This window comes from Molothrus ater, chromosome Z, assembly GCF_012460135.2.
Source record: "Molothrus ater isolate BHLD 08-10-18 breed brown headed cowbird chromosome Z, BPBGC_Mater_1.1, whole genome shotgun sequence".
Taxonomy (NCBI): Eukaryota; Metazoa; Chordata; class Aves; order Passeriformes; family Icteridae; genus Molothrus; species Molothrus ater.
Genome location: NC_050511.2, coordinates 55,422,089 through 55,433,537, shown reverse-complemented (window position 1 = coordinate 55,433,537; position 11,449 = coordinate 55,422,089). Strand labels below are relative to the sequence as shown.

At 38.1% G+C, this 11,449-nt stretch overlaps 1 protein-coding gene across 1 annotated transcript; it reads left to right on the top strand.

Moving 5' to 3' along the window:
- The first annotated feature begins 231 nt into the window (after positions 1–231).
- On the top strand, positions 232–11,209 carry LOC118699741 (zinc finger protein 474). The gene is given in 4 exon segments (XM_036403881.1): positions 232–393; positions 395–916; positions 7,583–7,763; positions 10,988–11,209. Coding segments are annotated over 4 exon segments (1,017 nt in total). The 3' UTR covers positions 11,140–11,209.
- The last annotated feature ends 240 nt before the right edge of the window (positions 11,210–11,449 follow it).

The window sequence follows — 11,449 nt, the reverse complement described above, 5'->3', positions numbered from 1 at the left end:
TAATTTCATTTGTTTCAGGGTCGTGTAGAACAAAAGACAAAAGGATAACACACAGAAACCCCCTTCTCTACTGAAGCAGGCATAAGGTTCAGTGTTCCAGCTTTGAAGTCCCTAATATATTTTGGCTCATGAAAACGGATTAAGAAGATGTAGAATCATTTTGAATACCAGACTTTCCCAAGCTCTTTATGTGTAGGAGAGAGAGAAGTTTCCTGAAATGTGATACTCTTCATGGAAACATATGTCAAGAAAAACAATGTGAACAAAACTTGTAGTAGTCTATCAAGTGCTGAAGAAGCCCCTATTATTATCTCTAACACCTTGCCTTTAGAGCAAGTTTCACGATCTTATGTTCCAGATCTTCCCAGAATTTTTCCCAAAGTAGTACATCTAGGAATCTGAATCCCAGAAAAGGTGACCAGGCACTGCAATAATATCACAACAGTCAAATTCTTCAGACATGTCTCAAACACCAAGAAGACCTCCCTTCAAGGTATGCTATATCTGTGGCAGAGAATTTGGGTCACAATCTATTGCTATACATGAACCTAAGTGCCTAGAGAAGTGGCGTATTGAGAACAATCAGCTACCAAAGCACCTTAGAAGGCCAGAGCCCAGGAAACCTGAGGTCCTTACTGGTTCTGGTTCCTATACACTTGCAGATGAAAATGAAGCAGCTTATTATAGTGCTCAAGCCCAGCTGGTGCCCTGTAGAAAGTGTGGCCGAACCTTTTTTCCTGACCATCTCCCTGTGCATGAAAGGTGCTGCAAAGGAGGTGGCAGCAGTGCGAGGCTACCAAGTGCTGCTGCTAGTAAATCTGATAAAGCACCAAGATCTGGACCTGGCCCAGCAAATGGTGATCCATCTGAGGCCCGTCAAGGAACGAGCAGGGCTGCACCAGCTGTATCAGACCAGGTAAATTGCTTACCATGTACTGTATGAAAGGGTGTGCATGCATCTTGATGCTTGGCATTACAGGGGAGATTGGCTTGCCATCAAATTTAAAATCACTTTTCTTCAGAAGCAGCTTTTAACTGCATGCAAATTTTTCTCTGCTAAATAGAGGATAAAGAAAAGGGAAATACTGGGAATGGAATAGGGGAAACTACTTATTCCTATTTATTTTGATTTTCCTTTTGAATGGGAGTAATTGGGTTATCTTTGAGAGTTTAAGAGTTATATCCTCACGAGGGACCATTGCTTGATTTAGTTCCCTAGGAGATTCTATTGAGCAGATCAGGCAAGGTTTGGATGTCGTATGTTTTGGGAGATGTTAGGTATTTTTCTTGAGTTAACATGAAATGCAGTGTTTCATTGTCCTGCAAGTGCTTCAAAACATGATTTTCATATTCTACTGTTATTCTTAATCTTGGCATGCAACATCAGTTTACTGAGGACTGCATGTTCAAAGGCAGCAGTTCTGGGTATAACAACAACAAAATAAATAAGACTGCACATTTTTTTCCACTGAATTTGATTCAGGATCCAAGAATAAAGACGCTGATTCACATTATCCAAAAGCTACACAGAGTTTTGGAAAATTGGATATTTTTTTTTGCATTTGTTTCTGCACAAGCTGTCTTTTGGCCAGGAGTTTTGTAAGATAGTTGTCTAAATTTAGGCCCAGTGTCCAAATTAAATGGCCTTTTTTTTTTCTTTTTTTTTTTTTTAATGTGGGCTGGAATCCTGATTGCCTACATTACTTTCGAAAATGGGATTTAGATCTCTCAGTCACCAAAGGAATGCAATGCTATGCAGAGCATTTCTTAAGATGCTTTAGAAGGCAAAGTGTGTAACATGTCAGTTTACTAGCTGCTGAGTAAAATTAAGACAATAGCATTACGCTAGCTCACATGAGACTAAAGACTTCAGGAGTCCCTTTTTTATTATGCTATATGAAGCCACTAATTGATATATTTTGGTGAATATATTTATTATGGTCTATGAGGCCACTGATTGATACATTTTCGAAAATTGATATATATTTGGCAAATTTGCTTTTATCAGCAAATTGTACATTATCCACAAGCAGTTCAAAGTGCTACACAGCTGCATTTATAGTTGTAGGAAAAGTGGTGCTGTTTATACTACATTGTGCTCTTTCCCAAAGAACTGTCATTGCTCTAAAGGTGATTGTTCAATGAAAGGCATGGGTGTGAAGCAGAGAGTTTAATCTATCACACATAATTCTGTAGATTATAAAAGAGAAGGTGAGGGCAATTTTCTATAATTATGGTCCCATAAAAAAAAAGTTTAGAGTGTGGTTTGGCACTGACAGTGATCTGTAAAAAATGTTACCCTCTTGCACAACGTATCTGCTCCCCTTGTGGATTCACTCACATCTGCTGACTTGTTGAACAACAACATTATTGCCACTTTTTACTTCTGTGAGCTCTGCAGAGCCAAAATGAAATCTGTTAAAATCTGTTCTTCCTTCTGTGTGAACAACAGGTTTCCTCATTTACTTTCAAGCAGTTAGAGTTCATCAGTTGCAGAACTAATGAGGCTGTACAGCTTACAGTTTAGTTTGTAATTGACTTTGAAGGACTTTATTATTAACAATGACTTTCAGGAAGAGATAATGGATTTTACATCTCTTGAGGTCTATTCTTTAGTACAGAATTATGCATTAAAGGTACAGATGTGATGGGAAGATTGAAAGAAATGTCCTGTGATCCAAGGGGTTCCTCAGGACTTGCAGACAATTTATAAGAAGCTGTCAAAGGAAGCCACTTTCCTGTAGATTTAAATTCTCTGTGAGAGAACCCTCATTTCCTGTTGAACATTTTGAAAGGTGTGGAAAACACACATTGAAGGATGTGGAAAAGCATTAGGCTTATGGAATAACTGCAGATTAATTATGAACACGGTCAAGGTCTGTGTCTCCACTAAAGTCTTCCTCTTTTTCCAGCATATGGTTTTCATTTTGCTCACTTTACCAGCTACTCAGCTGCTTATTAATACTGTTAAAAAATAGTGCTACACTAGTGGTGGAGTGAAATGGCTACTGTTTTGGTCCTGGCTGGAAAGCATTTGGGGCAGTCCCTGTCTCATCTAACAGACTTACTCACTGTGACAGTGAATTATTTAAGTACTTGCCTAAAGTCCTGATTCGGCAGAACATCAGAGGAAAGCAATAACTGAAAAAAAACCACCCAGCCCTTATGTATTTAAGAGAATTAGTGCTACTGTTAAATAAATTTATGCAGTGAAAGATGGCCTAAATGAAAAACCTGGATTTTCCTTATTTTCAAAATAAAGTTCTGACTGATTTAGTGATATATCATGTAAAGTGCATTTTAACTTTTCAACTGCAAGCACTTCTCCCTGTATGCCTCTGCCCGTACACCCTGGACTCTCTCCCCTTCAGCAAGTGTGGCATCAAGTATGCCAGTATCATTACTGACAAACTCTTTCTCAGTTCTGCATTAAATGTCTTTAGAGGTGGAGACTGAACAGCCTCTGTAAGCTGTCTCTTCCAGTACCTGTCCTCGCTCTCAGAATCAATCAACACATCTGAGTTAATCACATCTGGCTGTGTAGAATAACAGCATTTGCTTAGAGACTCTCAAGGGTCACATCAGCTCAGAAATTCTGCTTTGGATTCTGCTGTGATACCCCAAACAATGGAAGTGGTGTCTGCAGCTACTGAAACTCAGACTTGCACTAAAACGGAGTCTGTGTTCTATTGTAGAACACAGACTCTGTTTTAGTGCAAGTCATAGACAAAAATATGTGATATGTGTAAGTGAGCACCAATAACTTGCTGTATGTATATGAGTTATGGGGTTTTTGACAGTAGATAATGCTGATCTTAAAAGCCTATTAGATGGTGCTGCCATCTGCTGTTTTCTTCTTATCTGCTTAACTACCTAAAAAGATTTCACTGATGTTCCTTTGCTGAATTGTAATGCATTTTAACACAGTGCAAGTCTTGAAAATTTGTGTAGCAAGAGCTTTGATGTTGTATTTTGCTCTAGCCTAAAGCCATGTAGCATCTTGGTAAAGGGAAGGCTTCTTCAGGTGCACTATAATTCTAATGAACTTGGAAAGTCAATGATGAGCTTTTTTTGCCTCATTGCAGTGGTTTTCAATACCTTCCTAGAGAATACTGACAAATAAATTTGCAAATATAGAAAGGTAGATGAGAATGGACAGTGAATGGGTGGTTTGAATGAAGCTTACTGAGTGTTATCATTGGGAATGACTGTGTCCTTCCTTCCTTTGCTTGTACATGGATGCGCTATTCATTGTACTGACGTACTCAATTTTAAAAAAAGCACATCAGGAGCAAAATGGGATATTTCATGCTTCCAGTGGAGTAATATTTTTAATTGTATGCATAATCTTGCAGAATTACCTTGCTGTTCAAGGCATATGATCCTAACATGAGTGCTGTTGTAGGCTGTGAAGTGGAGTGACAGCTTTGGATAATCATGAGAACCATATACCTTGTCCGTGATCCTTATGCTAAATGTCTTTTACTTGGCTGAGAGGAATGTGTGGAAAGGGTTGCTTTCATACAATAGACTGCTGCTGCTAAGTGCTTGCACCATTCTTTTCCTGAGCCTCTAATCCATGGGCAGTTCAAGTCTATGACAAGAGCTCCATAGCAGAGCAGGATGCCCCCCCCTTCCCATTAAAATAAATGGATAATTAAACAAATAAGAAGGGAAGAGGTGTGTGCAGTCCTGGATGATAAATATTTATGTAGGGAAGTTTGGGATTCAGTCTTATTGTGTGTACTTAAGAAGAAATAAAAAGCTTTGTGCAGTATGGAAGGATTTGACCTCATGTAACACCATAACAGCAGCCTGGGGCTAACCTTAAGTAATGTCAGGTCTATTGAAAATACATAGTTGCATAGCCCTCTGAACTAAATAACTTCATTCATAGTCACGCAGACATACTTAGCAGTCTTGGAGTAAAAAAGAAAATACTGAGACACCAGAGGAAAGCCTAACTACACTGTTAGGTATTTGTAGGTATTTTTATAATAACACATATCCTCAGGAACAGACCTTCCCTACAACCCTTTTTGAAAGTTGAAAACAAAGCAGTGAACAGACAGCCTAGCCACTGGCCTGTGAGTAGTTTGGGTTGGAAAATTGTGGTGTTTCCAAAAATAGTTTAGTTTCAAACTGCAGGCCTCCAGATGTTACATTTGGGATAGACACACTGAAAACAAAAAGAAATGAAGGGTAAATATCATCAGCTGCAAAAATTCCAAGTAAAGCTTATCATATCTTGGATTCCACAGTTAAAAAAAGAAAAATCTGTTACTACCAATTGTTAGGCTAATCTCTTTCAGGTTTTAAACATGTGTGCAGAGAAAAATTTGTGTATATAATTGTATGTGTGGTGATGGGTCAATCTCAGTATTTTTCTGGAATAAAAATAATTCTATCCTAAGAGTGATCTGATTTCTTTTAATTAATTCTGCTTTCTCCTGTTGATTCTGTACCAGTTTTAATTGTGGCAATTGCAAAAGACAGATATTTCTACTTGAAAAGATTTCTGCATTTGCACTAGGATTCCTTTTTCTTATTATGTTACCATAGAAGAGTCCCTACAATCTGAATATAAGTCAAATTGGTCTTTCCTAGTTTGTAGCCAATAAGTAACTATTTAAATGAATGGTGGCAACCCAGCTAATGAGAACTCATGGGGAAAGTGTGTTCCCAATGATGTTACACCTAGCATTTTTAAAGAAATTTCTAAAATAGTATAACCATACTCACAGCAGTCATGCACACTAAAAAGAGTTCTCTGACCTCAGGAGTTTTGATTGTAGTTTCCTTATCTAAAATTCTCCAGAGCCTACAAATAAACATACAGTGTCTTCAGAAGACTTCGTATCTGGACCCAGAGTCGTACTTTAAAATCAGACAAGTTCTAGCTCACAACTTGAAGTAAAGAAGTAACTGAAATTTGATAATGAAAAGTTATAAGATGTTTTTAAAATAGCTGTTGTTGTATTCATCAAAAAAATAGGAGAAGAAGGCTGTATTTTTATATATTAGAAAATATGCTTATATAAAATACTGTGTTATCAAAGATAGCAAGGAAATTCCATTTGTAAGTCAAGAGGATGTGAAAATGTCCTTGGAGAGCCCATCTTTGGATGTTATGTTGCAAGACATTGTGAGAGCTTTCCAGATGAAGTCCAACTTTTCCCAGAAAAAATACACTTTATAGAGTAGTATTTCTTTCATGTAAGTGAGATTACATGTGTGATACAGGAAGGCAATCTTATGCAGATTGTTCACTAATGACATTTTCAGACTGTAACATAAATACAAGAAGAGCTGCCCAGAATTTCGTGAACACATTGATGGGCTGACAGAAAGAGTCATAAATACGGGAACAGGTTATGCTTTGTCTTACACAGCAGCAGAGGAAAAAATGAAACCCCCACTACTCTTGTTTGAGTGAGAAAGGTTTCCTGTATTTGGTCTGGCATGGCTGTCCGTCTAACTTGAGTAGGGCAGGGATAACTCATCTCTTACTGGTATTCTGCAGTCAGAAGTGTAGGAAGTGCTGGCAGTTGTGAGACCCATCTGTGTGCCTCAGAGTTCTTCTCTGCAGCATGTTTTTATCCTACTTCCTGAGCACGGCTGGTACTGACACCACGCGTAGCCCAAGACACGCCTAAGGACACAGCTGAGTCCATAATCTGCAATACCACAGTAATTATACATTTTTCAGCCTTAGATTATGTATTTGTGAGGTTTGGGGTTTAGGAATCTTTTTCTTCTGTTGTTGAGCTGTTTTCCTCTGAGAACAAAAGCAGATCTTCAGTGTGGAAACAATGACTTGCTTAGAGTCCAGTTCTGCCCTTGCTGCAGTCACTGGCAAGGTTCACACTAAGGCCTTTGGGATAAACAAGCAGCAGTTTCTTTTTTGCCCCTCATCCTGAAATATCCTGGCTTGGTTTTAATCTTTGAAGGCCAAGAATTCCACCAGATAACTAATCTCTGTCAAAAGTGATGTAAAGATCCACAATCATCTCTTGGGAGTGCTGCCCTCACTGTCCTGCTTAAGAGAGATACTAAGGCTGGACACAGCGCTTTGAGCTGTGTTCTGGTAGAAGATGGAGTCTTTCTGTTATTGTACTAGACATCAAGAGTTCAGCAGATGAAGCTTCTGTTGCTGCTTTCCATTTTACGTCTGCTTTGTAAGTAAAAAATGGCTTCAGCCATTTAAGATGGATGTTGCATTGCAACCTGATGAAGCAGAGGTGTTGTTTCTGCATGTGAAGACTTTGCATTTTCATGAACTTGCAGGTATGAAAATAAAAGAGAGGAAACTTAACACAGCTAAGTATAGATTAGTCACACCCATCAGTCATCCCAGCATCTGCATAAGAAACCTGCCTGTTCCAGGTGCCCACTTAATGAGGCAGTATCTCTTACAAGCCTCAGGACTCATTCCCAACAATACCAGACTGAAAAAACCAGTTACACAGATTTCACAGATAACACATTCCTTATCTACATGATTGCTTTCATACAAAGTCATTCTGATTCAAAATGAATATTGAAAACAATGTTTATTCTTCTTCATGGTTGTTATTTGCAGGCAAAAGTGATAAGACGGCCACCAACAGTGATTTGCTACATATGTGGCCGTGAGTATGGAACAAAATCTATTAGTATACATGAGCCACAATGCCTGAAAAAATGGCACCAGGAGAATGAAAACCTTCCCAAGCCCTTGAGAAGGCCAGAACCCAAAAAACCTGAAGTCAGAACTGTGCAAGGTAAGCTACAGACCAAATTAAGAGAGATGAGCAAAAAAGTGTGAGGAATTAAAAAAATATTTTAAAGCAATAGGTAAACAGTTTGCAAGTACTTTGTTCTCCAGTTTACTGTCAAGATCTTGTTTTAAGCTTTTCTTCTGCTTCACAGAAGGAAACCTTAAAAATAATAATAAAGTCTTGAAAGTAAAAGTAGTCATAATCTGTGGAACATGGCTCCTAGGACATTCCCCTCTATGTGCCAATGTGTCCTGAATCAAAACACAAATAGATTAGCAACCTGCTTCACAGCTACACTACTACTTTTTGACTTCTTTTAACACAGGCATGTCTTAAAACGAGCAAAAACATCCAAAAATAACATGCAGACATGACACAGAATCATTAAAATAAAATACCCTCAGGCAACATAGGTGTAGATACTTCAGCCAGATTCTTCTACAGTCAACAGCCCGTATTGATCCCTTTTTATTTACAAGTCTGAGAAGCTTTCATTTTGAGACACTGTAATATAAACTCAGTGGAGAAAAATATATATGTAGTACAAAGTAAACAATTAATTTTTGCCAATTTTACATGTTTGTGCTGTGGGTTCTGTTTCCTAAGAATCCACTTCTTCAAGTCAATGAACACTGATGATCCCCAGCATCCCCACAGATGGGCTGTCAAATGTATCTGAGGGTCGTATGTTCACTCTAGGATGTAAAGGAATTCCTATCCATGCTTTGCCTGGAAGCTGTTTCCAGGACTTCCCACATAAAGTTATTTCATCTTTCTTGCTGGATGCTTTCCCTGGCCCTGCCAGCTGGTCTGAGCTACTTTGGGCCAAGTTTGGACCACTTCCTCACAGGCATTTAATTCACACACACTTTTTTTTTAAATTCCCCACAATTTCCCTCAGCTTCCCAAAATGTCTGGAAAAGTAGACAAAGTCTCCTACAAGTCACTTGTAAAAGAGTCGTACACTAGATCAGTTTACAGCAGTACAAAGAAATATGTCCTCAGAAGACATGCTGGAGAGAGTAGGATCACTGAGAACGCTAACCAGATGTTCAAAATAATAATCAAAGTTAATTAAAGTGAATTAATATAAAACCGGAACTTGGTTAACAGATGCCAAGTGGCATACTTGAATCTGCAGTAAAAGATGTGTTCAAAAGACATCTTCATTGTATTTGCCTTTTAAGATGTTAAGCACTTTTTAATTATTACACATTGTGTGGTAAAACAGATGGAGAAAATGAGAATTCCATGTGAAAGAGGGGGATGCAAAAAGGCAAATCAGGTTATTTTGAAATACACTATTCTTATTTTGAAGGAGTGAAAGTGGAAAGACAACCACTCTTTGAGAAAACAATCTAGCAGAAGGCTCCCAGATATGAATCAGAAAGTTGTCTCATTTACTCAATGAGTCATATCACAGGCGCCTCCAATCTCCTGTGAGGTGTGTGCCCACAGTTCCTCTGGGGATACTGACCTGCTTCCAGCATCTGTCCCTAAATGCCTGCTGATGCAAGCCTGATCAGTTCTGTAGCTTGAGCTAAAACTGTTGTTCCCCCTGCAGCTGCCTCATATTCCTGGCTTTGAGAAAATAATCTCAGTGTTGCTCTTTTTCCATAAGACTTACTCTTGATCATGTGGTAAATGCTATAACTGACCTTCAGACCACATGCATGTACTGCATGTCTCACAGTTTCTTAGCTCAGGGGGGAGGGATTACCCCGTTGTTGAATGAAATAGACAATGTTCAAAAAAAGCTCAGAAATATTAACTGCTTACATAAAACTTTTTATAACTTACATAAATCTTTTTCTGAAAACTCAAGTGTCACGGGAAGACAACCACTGCCTTCATTACACAGTGTTTTGTTTGTGGAATGCCTAACACATGCCTGCAAAGAGAAAGTAATCTCTCTTTCTCCCTCTCCTTTTTTTTTTTTTTTAATATTCCATAAACTTTCCAAAGTACAGAAAATACACATTCATTTCCTGCAAGCAGAGGGGATATTTGTCTCAGCCAAGAAAAGAAACACTACTTGGTTACTCTTCTAACAAAAAGAACATTAGGAACAGGCATATTAAGAGATCTAAGGCTTATTGTGGTTATGTGAACCATTGGATATGATTCATATTAAAATTGTATGGGCCTTTAATGAAGAGCTCTATCATGTGCCAATGACAGAAACCATGGAATATTTTTAAATGCAAAAATCCTTTTCTTTCAAAAATTGTCCACTGCTAACAGTTCAAAGAAAAAAACCAGATTTTAAAATCTTTTTCTATATTGTCATACCAAATAAGAAGGGTGAAGCAAATACGTATTTAATTTGAGCCATGTAGACTTTGTAGACTTTTTTCTGCATGCACTTCAAATGAAAATCCTTAAGATCTAAATCCAGGTATTAAGCAACCTGCCTGGCCTTTTTGCAAATCAGTTTGAAACGACACTATGTGAAAATCCATTTCAAAAGGAAAGTCCATTTCAAGATGAAAGTAAACAAGACTATTTTTTTTACCCAAATTAAATCTTGAAAACACATCTGACTGTTTGAAGAATGCTTCCGAATTTTCAGAGCAGTCATTCTTCCCGCAGTGGAAAATAACTGAGGGTAGGGCTGGATTAGTGTTTAGATGACAATAGATGCATCACTGCAATGACTTCACAGGAAGTTGTGGCTTTAAAGTACTGTAGTTTTTGTCTGTAAGGTTTTAGGCTTATCTAAGATTTACTCCACTTTTTAGTATAACTCACATAGACTTTAACAGGAAGAAAATTGGGCCCCTTGTCCAGAGCAGTACAAAGAGCCTATTCTCAAGTATGATATGCTCCCACCCATAACCATGGTCAGATAACACATGCTTGTTAAACAGAGCTTGAAGCAAAGCCAAAAAGTGAATTTGCTGATAATAGTACGTATGCAAAGATGTTAATAATTATCTGAGAATGCAGATCATAACACACAGCATGATGTTTTCTCTGTACTCTCATACAATACAAAATTATTCAGTTTGAAGTTAATTTAATTCAACCCTTGGGACAGAAAACAGCCTTTTTAATATACTTTTTACTCTTTTGCTTCTTTCTTTTCTTTTTCATTTGCAAAAGCAATATGTTTTGCTTAAACTGAAAGGCTCAGTCAACAGGTATTTCCTGAAAATATTTTCCATAAAGAGTTGAATGTGGGTCTCCAGAATGAAAGCTGATACTTTCTTTTTCTAATTTTCCAGCCAAAGGTTTCTATGATCTTGATGCTCTAAATGAGGCTGCCTGGACCAGTGCCCAAGCCCAGCTAGTTCCATGTGATATTTGTGGGTGTACTTTTCTTCCAGACAGACTGATCGTCCACCAGAGGTCCTGTAAACCGAAACCTGCAAAGTGAAGTGGAGTAACACACATGCATACAAATGCATGTCTGCTCACACATACACAGACAGACAGACACACATTTATCCTAAGCTAAATAAAGTGTGTGTGTGTGTGTGGTGTGTGTGTCCATGCCTTTCAGACAAACCATGAGAAAAATAAAATTCATCCGGAGAGACATGGTCACCAAAACTTTATTGTGTAACGATATCATGTGCTCCAAAAGTCTCCAGAGTAAAAATCAAAGCGTAAAGTCAAATAGAGAAAATTACTTCATTGAAAACAAAATTTTGCTTCTCCTCTTTCAAAGACTCTCTGGTTGGTGT